Source organism: Ovis aries, chromosome 2 (genome assembly GCF_016772045.2).
Source record: "Ovis aries strain OAR_USU_Benz2616 breed Rambouillet chromosome 2, ARS-UI_Ramb_v3.0, whole genome shotgun sequence".
Taxonomy (NCBI): domain Eukaryota; kingdom Metazoa; phylum Chordata; class Mammalia; order Artiodactyla; family Bovidae; genus Ovis; species Ovis aries.
Genome location: NC_056055.1, coordinates 244,431,871 through 244,451,552, shown reverse-complemented (window position 1 = coordinate 244,451,552; position 19,682 = coordinate 244,431,871). Strand labels below are relative to the sequence as shown.

Genomic DNA, 19,682 nt, shown 5'->3' with positions numbered 1-19,682 from the left:
GAGGATGTGTCCTGTTCTGGATCCAGTCCCTTCCCCCAGTCCTTCACCAATTTGTGTGTAGCCCTGCTATCCTGAAAGCACTTTGCCTTGGCCCTTTTATACCCCACTAAATGTTTGGAAAGCCAAGCACATGGCAGCCTCACTGTTTTCCAGGCTGGTGTGGATTTGCTGCACAAATCCAGGGTGGGGGTGGGGGTGGAGGACCATGGCCCCCTTGGTAAGGATGAAGACTTCATCCACTGGACTTGGGTTCCTGGGAGGCCACCTTGGGCCTCGCCCATAGCTGTGACAGAGTTCTGTGGAGTTTTCCATCCAGACTCCTCATCCTGACTGGGCTCCAATCTTGGAATTTACTTTTAGCCACAGGCCTTGAATACTTGTGTCCTTAGGCAGGAACTAGCTTTTTTCCCATTTGTCCCCCACCTCCTCAGTCCCCACCACTTCACCAAACCCTCCTCTGACCCTCATATCTGTCCCTCCTTTTCACATCAATGCCCAAGAAGGGTTCTGATACCTTGGATCAGGCCAAGGTTTGAACAGTCGATTGTGGCTCAGTGAAATGCAGATACAGCCTCTGGGTGTTAAAGGTGAATTCCAGATAGCAGGCAGGTAGGTCCTTAGAGCCATCCAACCACTTACCCAGGAGAGGGAGCAAAGAGGGTCCCCATATCTAGAATTGGCTACTGTGTATCTGCTTTTCCCACGTCCTTCACCAAGTCTCTCTGTTCCCTCTTCTAAAAAAAAAAAAAAAAGTCACTGCCACAATTGCAAGATAAAGAAATAATCATTTTATTGTGCACCAGACTATTTCATGAGGATGTCACAAAGGCAAGGAGCCTAGTATAAAAGTCAGGGCATGGGGTGGGGGCAGCAGGGGGTAGCAGCATCCAGAGCTGGGACTAGTCCAGCCCGAGGCCTCAGAGGACACCTTGCCTTGTGATCAGACTAGTGGGGAGGGTTTCGGGCAGGGCTTGGGCCCTCTGGCCAGCCTCCAGAGTGGGTGACTGCGTCAGTCATTTTCCTGCAGCCGTGGAGCCCTTTCGGGTGCTGGTGGTACCCCAGCAGTGGTAGGGCTGGGCAGAAGTTGCTAGAATCGAGTCTGCTTCACTGAGGCTACACCCTTTCAGAGCCACAGGAGGATCAGCTTTGAGGAGCCCCCTGGTAGATGGAAAGATGAAGCCTGTGAACAAGCACAGGCCCTCTGACTTCTCCCTGGGGCAATGCCCATATCATACCAGCATCAAGCCGGAATATCTTCCCCTGCCTCTGGGGACAGGACCTGGGGTGGGGGAGGGGTCTCCACCGCTTCCTTTGTGTGGGTCTGGCCCATGCCAGTGAGGGATAGTGTTTTTCCCTGGCGCTGAGCAGATAGCTGAACAGAGCCCGCCAGAGGAGCAGTGAGCCCAGCTGGGCAGCTGACCGTGGGGACACTCAATCGGCTCAGCTTTCATCCACATCAGAGCTTGCCTGCCCCAAGATTATCCCTACGTTTGAATGTAGGTCCAGCATCTCACTTGGTTTTGGCCTTCTTTTCGGATGGACACTGAGTAGAGAGCTTGGCTAGGGGCCAAGGGTGTTGACCCTGTCTTCGTGAGGGAGCCAACACCAGGAGGTACAAACCTCAAGGCCCGGAGAAGCGAGTCTAACAGGCCAGAGCCTGTATTGTGGATCTGGGGCTTTGAATTCAGATACTGAATCTTGGAGGCAACAACCGGGAGTCTTGAGAACCTGCAACGGGGGATCCTGAACCTCAAGACCTCAAACCAGGAGCAGAAAGCCTCAAAGTTGGGGCAGCTTGGAGAGTGGGCTGGGAGTGAGGTCCCCGGGGGGTCAGGAGCCCACCTGAGAAGCAGCTGGGTCAGGCCGGGGCTTGCTGTGTACAGGTCCTGCCCACAGACGTCTGGGCTGGGCTCCTGATGGTCTGAAGGGTGCACGGGGCCAGGCCTAGGCTGTGGCGCTGGCTCTGGGGGTGCTGCTTCAGGCCCCACGGTACCTGGGGGCAGGGGTGCCTCCGTGCTGAGACCTCGCTTTGTCAGCCTGGCTGCTGGCCTCTGCTTTCCTCCAAGCCGGCTCTGCCCTCCTTGGGGAACCACGTGGGCTCCAGCTCGGCCTGTGGTCTGCGGCTCCCGCTGCTGGAGTCCCGTCCCTGAGGCTCCGACCCAAGGGGGCCCTACAGTCTCTGGGACTTTGGGAACAGGCTCCCAAGAGGAGGCTCGGCTGGAGAGCTCTTCTGGCTCCGTGTCGGCATCTATGGGTCCTGGACCCAGCCGAGCTTTGCCCTTTGTCCTGTGAAACGAGCACAAGTGTGTGTCCCTGTCTGGTTGGCCTCCCAGGACTGCCGCAGTCATCCAGTGAGATGGCCCAGGACAGGGCCTAGAACAGTGTTTGCTCAACAGATTTGGTTAAGAAAGTGAAATGAAAGTCAGGTGAGGGCTTTTGCACATGGCCCTTTCCCGCGTATGACATTAGCGTTCTTGGTTTCATGGAGGAGCAGCCCTGTGAAGAGTCACCGTGAAGGCTGAGCGGGGGTCTCTGATCCAGGCTGCAGCCGCACTCCTGCCTGGGCGGGACCGGGAACTGGGGGAAGGGGCGCGTCTCCCTCTCTGAGGGTCGGGGTGCTGCAGCCTGCGCTGGTCCTGGCCTCATCTGCTGCTCTTGCCTAGAGGGTCCTGCAGAGATTGAACCGCTGGCTGCCTATGGAGACCTGGTGTGTCTACCCACTCCTTTTCCAGGGGGCTTGAGGGGTGATGAGGCTGAAGCTGCCAGGGGACCCCGCGTAAGTATCGGGATGAGGCTGCCATCAAGACCGCACTGTTCCCCAGCCACCCCTCTCCCTGAACGGCAGGGTCAATCGGCATGGGTGGCTGGGACACTCTCCGTTACCCACCTGAAGTCCGCAAGTAGAAAAACGGGTACAGACAAGAAGTGAGTGGTCAGCGGCGGCCACATGTGGACAGCCAGAGGCGCAAGCAAAGTCCCTTTGGTCAGTGGCAGCCACAAAGGCCCTGGCTTCAGGGCGGCCCCACGGTCAGTGCCCTTGGGACCGCCCGCCCGGTCCGGGCAATAAATAACACAAGGGACCCAAAAACCAAACCAAAACAAAAAATAACCACCAGTATCTTTTGGGGCCGTGGTGGCTGGCTGGGGGCACTGTTTAAGTTATCGGCCTTCCCCGGGGCCACGAGGTGGTCGCTGGGCGCCGGCCGGGCAGCGGTCACCGGCACGTGTGCAGCTCCACCAGCCGCTGGCACTGCCGGCATTTGACGAAGCAGCACCAGTGGAACTTGCAGCTGCAGCGCTCGGCCAGCTCCACCTGGGCCGTGTGGAAGCCCCGGCCGCAGCACAGCAGCTCGCAGCCGTCGATGGCCTTGGACGTCTTGTTGCACGTGCGGCCCCGCGTGCCCAGCACGCCGCTGCGCACGTCCTGCTCGCAGAAGTCCGGGCTGGGCTCCAGGTACACCAGGTCCTCATCCGTGTGCGGCTTGAACTGCGCGTTGCGCGGCACCAGGGCCCTGGAGGAGCCCACGCGGCGGGGCTCCACCTCCGTGGCGCCGTCGAACTTCTCCTTCAGGGCGTGGCCCACCTGGCGGAAGGGCGGCACGGCTCGCCAGCACGTCTTTACCTCGCAGGAGCCCGACACCCCGTGGCACTTGCACTCCACCCGCATATGTGTCAGGATGGCCTGCGGGGGAGGGGGAGGTGAGAGGGGCGTCAGGAGCTGTGGGGGGCGGGCTGGGGAGGGGCCGCCGGGGCTGGGGGTGGACCGCGGAAGGGGGCGGGCGAGGTTGGGATGCCGCAGGATGGGAGAAAGGGTGGCGCTTCCTCTGTCTTAAGCCCCTTCTGTATGCCACAGGAGCTGCTCAGCTATGTGGGGAACAGTCCAAGATACCGTCCTTGGTGTCGGGGCTGCGCAGGGTTGATGGAGGAGGGACCCTTCAGAGGGCAGTATCATTGGAACCAGTGACAGCTGACGGGAGGGGAAGGAATGGGCTGCATTGCACCTGCCACTCAAGGACCCTCGAGGAGTGGGTATTGAGAGGGCAGACGGTGTCACAGTCAAGGCCACGGTCCTGGCAGGGACGCAGAGCAAGGGGTGGGTGGTGCGTGTGTGACCGAGGGATGGGGACACACAGCTGTGTGCACACGCATGTGGATGGCCATTCACACTCCGTGAGGCCTGCTCACCTGTCTGCCCTCTTGCTGCACACCCCGCCCCACAGGAGGGGCCTGGCAGGGAGTGTTTGGGGCCCTTGCCGAGCCTGCCCTTTCCCGGCGGGTAGGGGGGCCCACGCTACCTTCCTGCCGGCCTCATTGTTGTGGAGGTTCATGAGGGCCCGGCTGGATGAGGCCCCCTTGCTCCTCTCGCGGACGTCCACGAATGACTGGGAGAAGGCCACCCCATAGGCGATGTTATCCGAGCATCCTGACCACTGGAAGCCTGGGTGGGTGGCAGGGCGGGGGGCACCCGAGACCACGGGTGAGTGAGGGCTTGGCCCAGGCGCCCCACCCATGCACCCCCGGCCACCCACTCACGCCCTCCCCAGCGCCCCTACTCACCCTGCGGGCTGACCCCGTGCACAGTCCGGTCACAGCCGCACTTCTCCAGCTCCCCGCTGCTGCACGCCCGCGTCACCGCAAAAGCCACACCTGCCGAAGAGATGGCGTACACGAAGGCCGCCTCCCGAGTCCCTGTGGGAGGCAGAGGGGGGCAGGGCTGGGTCCCAGCGCTTCTTCCCCCTGGCACCCTCTTTTATAGAGGGGGGTCGATGGGACCCTCCTGGACGATGGCGGCCAGGGAGAGAGATAGCGAGGCAGCGACTCTGTGGAGCCACGGGTTATGCTGAGCTGACACTCTTAGCACACCAACGATCAGACACAGCGACACCCGCCAGGCTCTGCCTCACAGTCCTCACACGTGCCGGGCATTTGTCCGCCCCACACCCATCAGTAAGTACAGCTGTCATCCCCATTTTCAGAGAGATGAGCCAGCTTGTCCCAGGCCACGCGGCTTGTAGTTGAGTGGCGCCGGTCCAGCTTCAGTGCTCTGAGCTACCCCCAGATCCTGCTCTCACGGCCTCTCCGGGAGATGAGTGATGCTAGCGTCCTTTTGTGAGCGACAGGGCAGGCAGGGAGAGGTGCATTAACGTGCCGAGACTGCAGGAGTCCCGGGGCGGGCCTGTATGCCTGGCTCTTCTTGCCTCTTCTGAAGTCTCCGAGGGGGTCCCTCGCCCTGTCAACTGCCCTAGTCCCTCCTCGCTGAGGCTGGGCCCATTTCTGAGACCACCTTGGTTCCTTAGACCTTTCAGGGTAAATGGCAGTAGCAACGGCCCCACCACTTACCAGGCAGGGCCACTGCCAGTGAGGGGGCGCCCTCTACCTCCGGGGAGCTGACCATTTCACAGGTGGCCCGGTGCGGGTCTGGGCAGGGGAAGTGGGTCCCAGTCGCCCGTCAGGAAGTGACAGAACCAGGACCCGAGCTCCGGTCAGTCCGCCTCTGCTCCCTGTCTCTTCCCTTCCGCCCCCTGACTTCTTGGTGGTTCTATTTTGGTGTCTGCCCGGTCTCTCGCCTGAATGGGTGTTTTCATCCTCCTAGGAACTGTGCCTCGGGGGGTGTAGCTGCTGTGTAGGCTCTTTCTGGGGGTGTGGGTGGTGGGAGGGGGTATATTTGTGTGTGTGTGTGTGTGTGTCTGTGTGTGTGTAGTGCGTGTGCGCACGGCTGGCTGGGTGTGTGACCGGCCGGGCCCTGCACCTCTCCTGGGCCCTGTGAGGGCCTCTGTGTGCCCGTGACTGTCCCTCTGTCTCTTGTTGGAGTGTCCGTGTCCGCAGGAGCGGAGGGGGCAGGCTTTGGCCTCGTGGTTGGCAATTACCTCTGCGACACCCAGGCCTGTGCTCCCGGCTGCCCTGGGGAGCAGTCGCCGTGGTCAGGCGGAAACAATCACCTCCTGTGTGCCCGCGTCTGTGGGCAGGGGTGGGGGGCAGCCCTGGCCCCCGTGGCTCAAGACGCCCTGTTCTCGGTCCGGCCCTCGAGCGAGGGATCCTGCCCACCGCCCACTCCCCACGGCCTGCCCTCTACCGTGGCCTGGCCACTCTGGGCTGGCGTGAGGGGCTTGGCCAGAGCCGCGGGGGCCGACAGCCTGAGGCAGAGTCCTCTCCAAGTTAATCGAGGTTAATAGCAGGATCATGTTGGTTGGTTTTGTGCTGTGGCCGCCCAAAGAGAGACGACTTTAGTTTCTGGTATTCCTGGTATTTCCAGGCCTGAACCAGCACAAATCTTTGCCCCAAAGACCAAGGGGGAAGGGATGGCAGGAGATAGGGTGGAAGGGACCGGCAGGATGGCCCTAGATCCTGGCCGGGCGCGGTCCCGGCTCCTCTGCTTCTCTGGGCCCTCAGGTGGCCCCCAGCCTGCCCTAAGCTCTGGGCCTACCTCCTCCCCTGCGTGCTGGTCGCCTTGGGTGCAGGGCGCCCCGTGAGGTGCTCAGGGAGACCTCCACCTCATCCCCAGCCAACACCCATCTGCCAGAACTTCAGGCCCCCCTGTTGTGGCCTCGGGAGCAAGGGCACTATGGTTCTCTCTGCTTGGGTGGAACGGAAGAGGTTCTGGAATGAAGATAATAGCATGAGCTGAAGCTTAGAGCTCACTCTGTGTCACGCAGTGTCTGAACACAACATCCCTGTGAAGTAGAGACTTTTACTCCCCATTTTACAGATGAGGAAACTGAGGCACAGAAGGGTGAAGCCAGGAAGAGGGGGAGGCAGAATCAGACTCGGTCAGCCTGGCTCCAGCGTTTCAACCTTGACACAGTCCTGCCCCCTGGAGCCCAGAGTCCCCAGGAATAAACAGCCCATCTCTTCTCACCTCCGTGTATGAAGCCCTGAGCTGTGGGACCTGTCCAGTTCCTTTTATGGGTTCTTTCTGGGGGGATGGTGAGCAGTGCTCAGCACGGGAGCCCCCCCACCACCCCACTGCCCCCGCCCCCAGGGCTGGAGAATGTGACCAAGCCCCTGTGTGCTGAGAGCTGATGGCAGCGGCAGCGGCCTTTTCTGAGCAGCCCTGAGTCCCCGTCCCTTGACTCCAGCTCTGTGGCTCCTCCCAGCTTCTCCCCTGTGTCCCGGCTGGAGGCTTCTCACCAGTGGGACACCGGGCAGAGACCGCTGAGACCCAGAAAAAGGACTGCAGTGCAGCGGTGAGGGCCGCGGAGGGGAGTTCCCCAGCGGCCTGGTAGATGACGGCTCCCTGGTCTGAGGGTTTGCGCATGCCAGCTGCAGGGGGAGGACAGTCCTGGCTTTGTCCTCCTGGGACGGCAGAGCCAGCGAGGGGAAGGCAGAGCACTCGAGAGTGCTAGCAGCTGCTCGCAGCTCCTGCCGTTTCCATAAAGCCATTTGCTCCATTCCACATCCAGCCCCTTTCTTCCTGCTCTTTCCTGTACCTCCTTCCCTGGCTCCAAGGGTCTAAATCCTGAGCGTCCTCTGGGTCCCACCTCATTGTCCTCTTTTCCAAGGTGTGAAGGCTGCCTGCAGCTGGGAAATTCAGAGTCGTCCTCGGGATCCAGGGATAACTACCCTTTCTGAGGGCCTCCCACATGCCAGGGCCTGTCCACGTGCTCATGATGACCTGAGCCACCCAGCTCTCTCCAGCTCTGCTCCTGGAGGGAAAATGAGGCTGGTGGCTCGCCTAGGGTCCCTCAGTCAGCCAGTGGACGAGCAGGAACCGGGGCCTGTGCTGTCCCGAGCACATCACACACACTGTCTCCCCAGATGTTGGAAGGAAGGGCGTTTAAGCAGGAGGGAGTGTTTGGAAGAAAGGCTGAGTTGGGCTGGAAAGGAAACCGTGGGCACGGGGATGCCCTGGGGCACCAGGCAGGTGTCCTGGTGGCACTGGCATTCCGAGCATAGCTCATGTTTCCAAAGCGGGCCCAGCAGGAGTCCTAGGAGGAGGGGCAGGACAGGCTGGCCTCTGAGAGAGTCCTGACCTTGGTCTCTCCCCATCCCTGCCCCTCGCTTGACTGTCCAATTTCCTTTGCTATCTTGTCGGCAAAAGCTGTTAGTTTGTTTTTCTTGAAACCTTCTCCAGGAAGCCTCTTTGGATTTACAACACAACGTAGGACAGGGGAAAGAGTAAAGGCGCTGGAGCTGGACAAAGCTGTGTTGTGCCTTTTTCCAGTTCTAACATGGGAAGATAACGCTGCCCCAGGAGGCCAGGCCCTGACAGTTCCTCCCACCCTCCATCACGGATTCCCGGGACCCCGGGTCCCCTCCCTGGCTGGCTGTCGACTCTGACTGTTTCGTCTTCTAAGTGTCTTGTGTGGCTTGTCTGCAGCCAGACGGGAAGCTCCAGGGGCCACGCTATCCCTCACCTCCTCCCAGTACAGAGCTGGCAGTGACGGGCCTTTCCCAGCTCCCTGGAAATGGAAAGGGTTATCGGGAGGAGCGTGGATGCTCAGCCAGGCAGGCCTGAAGTCTGGTCCTGGCTTGGTCACTTCCTAGACGTGAGATTTCGGTTTCTGTGTCCAAAGAATGGGGCTGACATCGTCCTGACCTCTTCAGGTGGGTCTGGAAATCTACTGACGTCAAACACAGGAAATATTTAGTCACTGGCCCAGAGTAGGAGCTTGAGACAATAGCTACTGTGAATGTTACTGCTGGGTGAAATTAATGCCATTTTATTCATTCCCTAACAAATACTGGTAGGGCAGCTATACCCTGAGGGCCGCTTGTCTGCATATTGGCCATTGGGCTGAAAGCTTCCTTAGGGTGGAGACACCTCCTCCTTCACCAGAGGGTTACCTGCTGTGAGCCAGGCCCTGTGCCAGCACCAGGGAGGCCCAGAGGAACCTGTCCTCAAGGAACCCCTAGTGTGGAGTATCTCCGGGGTACCCCCTCCCTAGGCCTCCTGTGACTTATCTGATGGCACCAAAGGTTGGCTCGAGAGGCCCCCTTCTCTGGTCCAACGTGATGTCAACATCGAGGACGAAGGTGAGAGCACAGGTGTCAGGGAGTCGCAGCCCAGAGAAGCATCTGCTCCCACCTCCAGCCTGATGCTGCCACCAGGAAGAGGCACCGGGACTTCCCTGGTGGTCCAGTGGCTAAGACTCTGAGCTCCCAATGCAGGGAGCGTGGGTTTGACCCCTGGTCAGGGAACTAGATCCCACGTGATGCAGCTAAAACCTAGTACAACCAAAAAAAAAAAAAAAAAAGATGCCCTGATGTTCGAACTCGGGGACTAGAAAGACAGCCTGGGCTGAATCTTCACTTGGCTGCGACTCATCACCTGTCCTGACCAGGTGGCAGGCAGGGCCTGACGGGGCCTCAGAGCTCAGGGAGGCCGCTCTCTCAGGACAGGGGTGCGGTGGAGCTCACAGAGCGGGGTGTGAAAAGGCAGGGGGGCCCAGCATCCTGCACAGAGGGAAGGAGCGGGGAGCCAAGGGGTTGGTGTCTTCCCCACCTTTCCGCATCCTGCTCGGGCTAGCCCCGCTCGGAGACCCCCGCCCATCCTGTTCACGGTGACCCTGAACTTTCACTGGACCGCACGACCTCTCCCTCCCTGCTCAAGCCCTGGTCGTTCGTCATTCCTTCCACAAATGTTTATCAGTTACGTGCGCAGATGCTGCCCCAGGCGCAGGGATCCAGCAGTGACCAGACTGCACAGAGGCCATCCCGCATCTGGCCCTGAGCGCCTGCCCTGCCAAGAACCTCCGCCTGCCCCATTCCTGCCGCCCCCCGCCCCCTGCCGACTTCACCAAACTCCTGGCATAGTCTCAGCGCAGAGCACATGCCTTGGCCCAGACGTACACACTGTCTTCATGGGTCACCGTCTGTCTTGCCTCTGTAGGCCAGGAGCGGAGGGGCTCCACTGCCTGGGGGGTAGCGGGGGTACAGGGTTAGAGCCGTGCTGCCTCCGGCAGCGCTGGCGGTAAGAGAGCTGTCCCCAGCCCAGGAGTCATTCAGGGATTTGGAGACATCATCTCTGAATCCTGACGCGGGGACAAGGATTGCCCCCTAGCCACCTAGGGATGTGCCGCTGAAGCCTGGACACGGGATGGACTTTGCCCGGGCCTCTGCCTGGATCAGGTCTGGCTCTGGGTGGGTTACACCCTCGGCCTGCTGCACCGCTTTTCTCAGCTGTGACGTGGGGATAATACTACATACTTGGAGTTGTCGTGAGGGTGGTTGGACGCGAGGCAGTGCCCTCCACAAATGGGGCTACTTTTTTCCTCCAAGAATGGCCTGGCTCCTGGAGGGATCTGTGACCTATTACCTTTCCAGGTCTGAGGTCATGACCCCAGCCAGGCAGCTCTTGAATCTGGGAACCGGCCAAGCCTCCTGACCCCAAAACCTGGGAGTTGTGAGAGAGGCCTGCCCAGGCCAGTTGCTGCCCCAAATCACAGTATCTGGTGACGACGCTATGAGTGAACGCAGGGGAGGGTCCCACTGGCGGGTGAGGACACTGAGGCTTGGAGGGTGGTCCCTCCCCCAAGGCCACGCTGCCCACGCTCTTTCCCCAGCGTCTCAGTCACCCTGAGAGGGACGAGTCCCTTCTCTTGTTCAGTGGGAATAGAGTAAGGCTTTCCCAGGAGGCATTTTACTAGGGAAGAAAATGGAAAATGCAACAGTGAGGAGATGGACGGGTGGGAAGAGCTCAGACTCCTCCAGAACATGACGCCCAGTGTGATGGCTCGGTGTGGCCGCTTGGTGTGACGCCCTGGTGTGGCGGCCCGGTGTGATGGTCTGGTGTGACGCCCTGGTGTGGCGGCCCGGTGTGACGGCCCGGTGTGATGGCCTGGTGTGGCTGCCCGGTGTGATGGCCTGGTGTGGCGGCCGGTGTGATGGCCTGGTGTGATGGCCTGGTGTGGCGGCCGGTGTGATGGCCTGGTGTGGCTGCCTGGTGTGACTGCCCAGTGTGATGGCCTGGTGTGGCCGCCCAGTGAATGCCCACCCTGACTCAGCCCCGAGGAGACTGGACGCTTGACTGAGTCACTTGGACTTTTAATCCCGAGCAGGCTCCAGCCAAACCTGGTCGGAGTCTCGGCGTCTCCCTGAGCTTGCTTGGGAGGGCTGGGCCCCCTCCCTGGTTCCTGGCGCAGACACAGGCAAGGAAAGCACTTCTCAGCAGGGTCCCTCACCAGCTTCAGGCTGCACCGATCCGCGCCTCCCCTCCTCTGCCCCTTGAGTCCGTGCCCTGACTTGCTCTCTGCCATTGGATGGCATCCATCGACTGTATCCTCCATGCCAGGCTCGGCCATGTGCTGGGAAGCCGGTAAATGAGACATCTGTCTTGCCTTGAAAGAGTTCAAGGTTTAGGGATGGAGGTGGGGGTGGGGTGGGGGAGAAAGCCAGCACAGGTCAGTGAGAAAGGTGCACTGGAAGCCACGTGGGCACACAAGGTTGAGACAGAAGTGTGTGTGTGTGTGTGTTAAGGGAGTGAGAGAGAGAGGGAATTTGATGAGTCAAGTGGGTTAAAATGTAAATAGCTGGTGAATCTAGGTAAAGAGGCTACGGCAATTCTTCATAGGAAAAATAGAACTCATACATTCAGAGAACAAATTGGTGGCGCCAGAGGCAGAAGCAGGGGGTGGGTAAAGGGGGCCAAAAAGTGCCAACTTCTAGTTATAAAAACAAATGCATCAGGAGGACGTGCTGTCCGGCGTAGTGACTATAGATAGTAATACTGTACTTCATGTTTAAAAGTGGATAAGAAAGGAGATCATAGAAGTTTTCGCCACATGAAAAAAAATGTCTACATCTGTGTAGTGATGGATGTTAACTAGACTTTCTGTAGTGATCACTTTGTAATATATACACGTTATTGGTTCATTATATTATACCCTGAAACTAATATAATGCATGTCAATTATTCCTCAGTTTAAAAAAAAAAAGGAAGATGAGAGCTGACTGAATAAACCCGTCATATCCTCTTTTTATAAAGAGTATATGGGGGGACTTCCCTGGTGGTCCAGTGGTTAAGACTTCAGCTTCCAGTGCAGGGGTCATGGGTTCGACCCTTGATCGGAGAGCTAAGATCCCCAACGCCTCAGGGCAGCCCAAGATCCAAACAGAAGCAATATTGTAATAAATTCAGTGAAGACTTAAAAAATGGCCCTAAACAGAAAAAAGTCGTTAAAAAAAAGAGTATATGAGAATTCCTTGTACTATTGTTGCAAATTTTCTCTAAGTTCAAAATTATATAAAAAAAACAATTACCAAAAAAGGGGGGGAAAAACCCCAGCATGAACAAAGAGCTCTGGAGCCCCGAGGAACAAAGCAACCCCGCTGCCTGCAGGAGCTGAGAAGATTGGAGGAGGGAGAAAGAGAAAGACCGGCGGAGAAAGAGGACTGGGTGTCTGGGTGGAGGAAACAGCACGTGCAAAGGCACGGGGGTATGAGAGCACCTGGCGCCTGAAACCCTGCCCATCTATTCACCAACCCACCTGAAACCCAGAACACCTGTTGTGTGCCAGGGGCTTCCTAGGCCCAGGGTCTGCTGCTGAGCCTAGGATCTGGGCCTCAGCAGACAGACAGACACTCGGGTCCTAGGAGGGCCTCAGCTCCCCGGCTGCACCCTGGGGCTCTGCTTCTTCTACGAAGCAGCAACATTCAGCTGGGCCAAGCACGATCGTGCCTTCTTTGGCCCCTGCCAGCTCTCAGGAGAAAGGCTTCCAAATTTCTATCGCAGTTGGTTTCCAACAACATCTAAATGGTTTGCCGCAAGCCCGGCAGTCCCAGCCTTCCAGGATCACAGGTGCCAAGACAAAGGTTGGCCCAGGATCGCCCTCCTGCTGCCCAGGCACATCACGGGGCCCGTGGACAGTCGGTGGCCCAGAGTGTCAGTTTCACGCTCAGGAAGTAGCAGAAAAAGAGGAAGCTGGTTCACAGCGCGCCCTGGAGGACAGCAGCTTGACCCGGTGCCCTCCTGGGGAGCCTTCCAGTTGCCTGGAGCGTCTTCTATGCCCTGGCCCACCTTCCTCTGGCTTGAAGGCCTTCTCATACTCCTGGTGTCAGCTGAGGGCCTACCTCCTTGGGGGAGCTTTCCCTCTGTGCACCTGCCCTGGCTGGGGCAAGCTCCACCCCGGGCTCCCGAGGCTCCTGTGTCCCCTCACCGTGGGTAAGACAGAACAGGACCTGGAGCTGGACCTTGTGGGCTCAAGGCCTGGCTCAGCTGCTTTTAGTTCTGTGACCGTAAGCAAGTGCCTTGGCCTCTGGGTGCTGCAGTTTCTTCATCTGCAAGATGGAAGCCTGTCTCAAGGGGCCAGATGCGTTCGTATCACTGAAGACACTTCAACAGTTGGTCCCTTGCCGGTGCTATGGGTGTGAGGGCCACTGCCCCAGCTGGACTGTCAGTACTGACCTTGACCGTGAGCCTGGGAGGACAGGATCCAAGTGGTCTTCCCAGGGTCTCAGAGCCAGGCATGGTCAGGTTCCCAATAGGGTTTGTCAAAGGTACGGACAAAGGAGGCAGTCTTGCCTACGGCAGGCGGAGCGCTAAGGTAAGAACGGCATGGGGCTGGAGGTCTGGAGGCCCCGGATCTCATTTCTGATTCTGCTGTTCACCCTCGGAGGAGCTCCAGGCAGCTCCATCCTTTCCCCTGCCCGAGTCTTGGATTCTGACTCTGAAACAGGATGATGACCCCGGGACTGAAGATGCTGCCCCGGGTATTGCGCTACAGTGTCTGTGAAGGAAGGCCCTCCCGCCTCCGACCCCCGCCTCCGCTGCATCCTGCTCATCCCCGGGCCTCCACCTGCCATCCTGTGATGAGTGATGGACCGGTCAAGCCACTCCCAAGCACATGACTCCCCTTTCCGCCCCCCCGAGGAGACGGCACCCGCATGAGCCCCGCCCTCACCTTGCGTCACCACCTTGCCGAAGACCGGCAGCGAGTCGAGCGTGGAGCAGTTCCAGCGCCGGTTCCGAAACTGGTACTGGCACTCCTCAATGGCGAGCTGGGCGCCGCGGCGCACCGAGTCCATCACCTCCAGGTTCCGCTTGCACATCTGCACCTGCCTCTGGATCAGGCCCTTGAGCTTCTCACAGGTCTCCTCCTCGGAGATGCTTCCCACTGACGACAGCTTGGCCAGGTACCTGCGGAGAGCGGGGTGGGGTGGGGTGGGACGCCAGGCAGAGCGCCTGCCCCCCTCCTTCCACGCCCAGGCGGAGGCCCCCCGCCCTGTCCAGGGCTCTGGGAGCCAGGTGCCCCAGCGATGAGTCCCTGGCTTCTCTCTGGGTCCAGGGACAGCCCTCCTGCCTGGGCGGTGGGGGGCGGAAGTGGGGAAGGGCTGTCTTGTATAAGGCCTCCATCTCGGCTGGAGTTAAAGGAAGCCCTAGGAGAGCCGCTGACAGCCTCCGTGGGATGCCTCCCTGCCTGGGGGCCCCCTGGGCCATGGGCATCTGGGCCCCGATGTTACACCAGATCTTGTCCCTGCATGTCGAGATGCCCTCTGTCTGGGAGCCTTGGAGCCACTGTCTGGTCTGCTGTGTCTCTTTCCCTCATCCCCAGGCAGGGACCCCGCAACCTAAGCCCACCTTCTGGCTAACCAACGGCCGCGATCCTCATTGCCAGCCATTTCCCAGACCCCCAGGCAGAGACCAGCATCACAGTGGTGGCACTTAGGACAGTGCGTGCAGTGAGGACTCGGGGCTGGGGACGGCGATGAAGGAGTGTGAGCTTTGAAAACAAAGTGTGCCGGGCTCCCCGCTCAGCCTCTGGACTCTTTACCGCCTGGGAATGAGGCACCAGCACTTGCCCCACCTCACAGGGTTGGAAGGGGATCCCAGGCCAGATAACACGGCTTTCTGTCAAGGCACTCTGCGATCAGGCGCATGTGAGAGGGGGCTTCATTGCATCCATTTCAACAGACAGAGCATGACTGTTTGACTTTGTAATCTTTTGACCACACCACATGGGACGTAGGACCTTAGTTCCCCAACCAGGGATCAAACCCACTTCACCCCCAATCTATGAGTTGACAAATATTGTGCCCATTTCATGGACTCCAACATAAAGGCTAAGAGGGTGACATGCCCAGGGGGATCCAGGTAGCAAGTGACAGAGCCGAGCTTCAGACCCCTCTGACCCCATGGGCCTTTCCCCTGCCTGTCCTCCTCCATAAGGGCCCCAGAGGGCTCTGCCCTGTCTGGTGACGATGGCTTTGTGATGTGGGCCTGGATGTAAGGGGCCCCGGAGCAAGATATGAGGACGCTCACTGGGGTGGGAGCAGAGCTGGGGAAAGACCCTGTGAGGAAGAAAAGGGGTTTCTCTCTCAAGGGAAGAGTGTGCATTCACTGAACACCTACTACGTGTCAGGTCGTATTTCAAAGCAGGGAGGTGGCCATCGGAGTCACCCAATTTGTAAGGAAGAGCAGCCCTACGTTGCATCTGGGTCTGGATAACCCCGAGGCTTGTGTTCCAAACTCTGCCCCTGAACCTGTCCCCACCCACCCATCCCAGCATCCTTGGCTGAGGCCAGTGCACGTAGTAGGTGCACAAGTAGCAGCCTGATGGTGGAAGGAGAGCTGAGCGGTGACTCTGGAAGGTCTCCTTTTCCTCCCCTGCCTCCCTTTCTGCCTCTTCACTGGGAGGTGCCCCTGCCACCGCTTAGGGCAGGGCTGCCAGGCGCTGCCTCCCAGGTTCTTGGAGATAGAGCAGAGCGCACAGAGTCACAGCCTTCAGGAATGAGACAGCTGGTCTGGTCCAGACCCCTTATCTTACTGGTCAGCTCAGGGAAGGAAAGGGACCTTCCCACCAACTTCCCACAGGAGACTCAGACCCCAGCTCTACCTACCCTCAGCCTCAGCCCCAACCTCACAGATCAGGGGCTCTGAATATAAAGAGAGGAGGTATACTGCTGCACCAGACTCTACAGTGAACCAGCCCAGCAACCCAGGCCTCCTTGAGGCAGGAGCAGTGGTTCTCCGGGGTGGAGGTGAAGATGCTGGTGCGTCTCAAAAGGGAAGCTGTACAGATTTCTATCAGAAGAAAGATAAAGGGGGAAGGTCACTGCTCTGGGACTCAGTTTTCCCACCTGTAATGTGAGGGGGTGACCACCAGTTGTGGCCAAGTCAAGGAACCGTTGTCAGGCCACTACAGGGATCCTGTGTGTGAAAGATGGTCTGAGCCAGGCCTCAGATGATGGGGTGTGAACTTGACATCTGTTTGCCCAGTGAAGGAATGAATAAATGCACAGTACCCAGATAGAAAAATCACACCGAAATCCTAGTAAGACAAGGGAGATTTTTATGACCGTGGCAATAAGAATAACTAATTTGAAGGGTGAGTGCCGAAGAATGGATGATTTTGAATTGTGGTGCTGGAGAAGACTCTTGAGAGTCTCTGGGACTGCAAGAAGATCAAACCAATCCATCGTAAAGAAAATCAACCCTGAATATTCATTGGAAGGACTGATGCTGAAGCCAAAGCTCCAATACTTTAGCCACCTGACGCGAAGAGCCGACTCATTGGAAAAGACCCTGATGCTGGAAAAGATTGAAGGCAGGAGGAGAAGGGGCAACAGAGGATGAGATGGTTGGATGGCATCGCTGACTCAATGGACATGAGTTTGAGCAAACTCTGAGAGAGAGTGAAGCACAGGGAAGCCTAAGTTGCTGGGGTCGCAAAGAGACACGACTTAGCGACTAAACAACAACAGCAATGGCCCTTAATCAGTAAAGCCTAATGCTTCACTTACGTGATTGCATTTAATCCTCAGCAAGCCAATGAGCTCCCATTTTACAGAGGTTAAAACTGAGGCACAGATACTTTGCCTTGTGTGCAGTGTCACACAGCAAGCAAGAGGCAGAGCCAGGACTTGCCCCTGGTTTTGCCTGACTTCAAAGCCTTTGGTAGAGACGATATTCTTTTAAGTGGCTCAAGGACTTGAATGTCACCGGTGGGCAGAGGCTGCTGGGAGCTGGGTTCATTGGACCTAAAGACACGGGCCAAGGTGTAGATAGACAGTGGGCTACCTGTGGGTTGTTGAGCTCTCCCCACCGGCAGTATACCATCAGCAGCCAGATTCTTTTTGTCGGGCGTGGGGGCTGGACCAGAGTGATGGTTCTCAAATCTGACTGTGCAGCAAAACATTTGCGGGCTTTGCCAAAAGCACGGGTGTCTGGGCCCCACTCCGGGCGGGGCTTGGTGGGTATGTGGGCTTTGGAACACATTCCCCGCAGCAGCTGTGAAGCCAGGCTGGAGGGGTTTTAGGGGAAGCCCATGGGTGACCACTGGTGGTGTTCCCTCCCTAGTCCCCCAGGAACCTGATTCTGGCGCCCTCTCTCCTCACGGCTGCACCGGCCCCCTGCTTGCCGGGCCTCCCTGCATCTGGCTTTCCTGTTCCGGGAAGTGGAGGTAATGATTCTGATCCCCAGGCCGTCGGTGCGACGCGGCTGCTGCGTTTTGCCCTCAGCTGATTTTTGGATGCGCCGCGACGCTGAGGCTCTCGCCCTTCCCTGGCAGCTCGGGAGGTGGAGGTGGGTGATCTTGGGGAGAGGCAGTCCCCCCCACCCCACTTCCCCCATTGCCTGACTCCCGGGAGGCTCCCAAGTCTTTGCTACTGGGTCCTGCCCAGAGGAGGCACAGAGGCTTGGTAGCATCCTTGTGAGGCCTGGGCAAGATGCCTGAGCATCTCAGAAGGGAGACAGGGGTGGAAAGATGGCTGAGGGTCTGCGGGAGGGTGCCTCTGCAAGGGGACAGGGCTCTGTCTGGGTCCACGGTACCCCCGGCCCAGCTGCGGAGCTGGCACTGCTTGGCACTCTTGGCCTGCAGGGGGCGCCAAGAGCCTGGCTACTGGCCATGGGCCAGGTCCATGTTGGGAGGCCACCCAGTGATGGGGGACTAGGAGTTGGGCCTACAAGTTGGATCCTTTCCTGCTCAGATGCCAGAGCTGGCTTCTGGGAGAAGGTGGGGGGGTGGTGACATGGGGGCACAGAGCTGGCCGGCCCCCGCCTCCGCTCTGCCCCCTTCTCGTGTCTTGCTGAGGGGCTGGGGGAAGGGGAGGGCAGGTGGTGCGGAAGCTTGGCTTCTGTGTCCAAGGTGGGGGTTCTCCGGGCAGGGTGAGCAAGCTGGGGAGGCCTGGCGGAGCCACCCGCCTACAGTGCAACCTTGGACCAGTCCCCGCCCGGTTGGAGCCTGTCTCTTCAAGGTACTACTGCAGGCGAAAGGGCCAGAGCCCGCGGGGATGGAGGGGTTTAAGCCGCAGAGGCCTCTGGCCCCATCCCATGTAGGCTGACAGATGGAGGCCCTGCCATTGAAGGCGGGGGACATGGACCAGCGGAGCCCCCTACCCTCCGCCCGCCCTCCGCCTGCCCTGCTCAGAACTCAACGAGGGACACAGGCTGAAATAACAGTAGAAGGGATTTAGGGGTGAGCTGCCGGCCTGCCACGGCTGTGAGTCACCGGGACGGCTTCCAGGAAGAAGCTGAGAAAGCTCTTCCGCTGAGGAGTGTCCCTGCCCCCCAAGGCTGGCACCAATGCCCACCACCCTCGGCCCCTGCTTTCGTCTGGCCCCTCAGCTGACCCCTCCCATGGGGAGGCCGCACAGCCCTAACTCCCTCCGATTCTCTCTTGCCTGGAAAGGGTGGGAAGTCAGAACTGGAAATGGGACTGGGACTGGAGAAGGGGCGGGGGGCTTAGACCCCAAGCCTCACGGGCCCTGGCCCGCACTGCTTCTTTAGTTAGGATGTCTGGCTTCGTTTTACAGATGAGCAAACTGGGGCCCAGAGAGGGGGCGTGATGCCCCAGGGTCACACAGCTAGTGAGCAGCAACGCTGGAATGCAAACCCAGCTCACACTGGGACCTTTTCTCCCCGGCACCCCGGTTGTGGACCTGCCTTGCTTGACAGCTGCAGGGCGTCACGCCCCGATCGGTGTGTGTCCAGCCTGTGGCCTCCCCAACGTCCAGCACAGGCTGTGACCATAGAAGGTGCTCAGTGAATGCTTGCAACATAGATGGAGGGCCCTGTGCTCACGAGGTCCCTTCAGCTCCCCTCCTGCAAAGTGCTCCGGAGAGGGGAGGGAAGGGGTGGCTGAAGGACCTGGGGGCTCCTTGGCCATTGGGCCTGCAGAGGAGAAAGCCCAGGGAGCAAGGCCCAGTTGGCCCCAGGGGCCTCAGGAAGGCCCTCCCCACACCCTCAGGTGGCTCAACCTTTTCCCCAGAGACACGCGTGCTGCTCTCTGACCTGGGGCTGGGCCTGGCTCAGATGTCAAGCGCACAGGCCATTCCTGGGGAAGACGCGGAGCGTGGGGCCAGCCGGCGGAGGGCCTCGGCCACCCCTGCCTCTTCCCTCATTGGGGTGACATTGCCCCCGTTTAGGCTGCTTCCGGCTGCTGCTGAGCACAGGCTTAGCCATTTGCCACCCACTGCCCAGGGCCACCTAGGACTCCAGCCACAGCCGTGCCATCGATCAGGTTACCCCCCACCTCCCCACCCCGGGCTGCCCCACTGCCAGCCAGCGCGTGCCCATCTCCTCCCACAGGGGCTCGGGGTCCGCCAGGCTCCTCCCAGGAGGCCCTCCCTGTGGCCCGTGCCTGCCGCCTGCGAGGCCGGAGGGCCGTTGGCCCTGCCAGGGAGATCAGATCCTCTCAGCCACCTGCTGTTTTCATTAGAAACTAAAATTAGCTGGGCTTGTCCCAAGCTTTTCCAGGTTTGTTGGCTTAAAAAAAAAAAAAAATATATATATATATATATATATATAT

At 59.1% G+C, this 19,682-nt stretch overlaps 1 protein-coding gene and 1 long non-coding RNA gene across 3 annotated transcripts in view; one reads left to right on the top strand and one right to left on the bottom strand.

Moving 5' to 3' along the window:
- Positions 1-765: 765 nt before the first annotated feature.
- Positions 766-19,682, bottom strand: part of WNT4 (Wnt family member 4) — a 28,869-nt gene continuing 9,952 nt past the window's right edge. The window contains exons 2-5 of one of the 2 annotated variants that reach the window (XM_027965546.3): positions 13,839-14,074; positions 4,558-4,689; positions 4,296-4,438; positions 766-3,682 (exon numbers count right to left, since the gene is read on the bottom strand). In XM_027965546.3, coding sequence (XP_027821347.1) covers positions 3,215-3,682; positions 4,296-4,438; positions 4,558-4,689; positions 13,839-14,074 — 979 coding nt within the window. In that variant the 3' untranslated portion in view covers positions 766-3,214. The remainder of the gene's footprint in view (positions 3,683-4,295; positions 4,439-4,557; positions 4,690-13,838; positions 14,075-19,682) is intronic. The other variant, XM_042244603.2, reaches the window with a different exon arrangement.
- On the top strand, positions 13,691-19,645 carry LOC121818784 (uncharacterized). Its single transcript, XR_006058897.2, has 3 exons — positions 13,691-14,070; positions 17,234-17,458; positions 18,040-19,645. It is a non-coding gene; the product is annotated as an uncharacterized LOC121818784 (long non-coding RNA).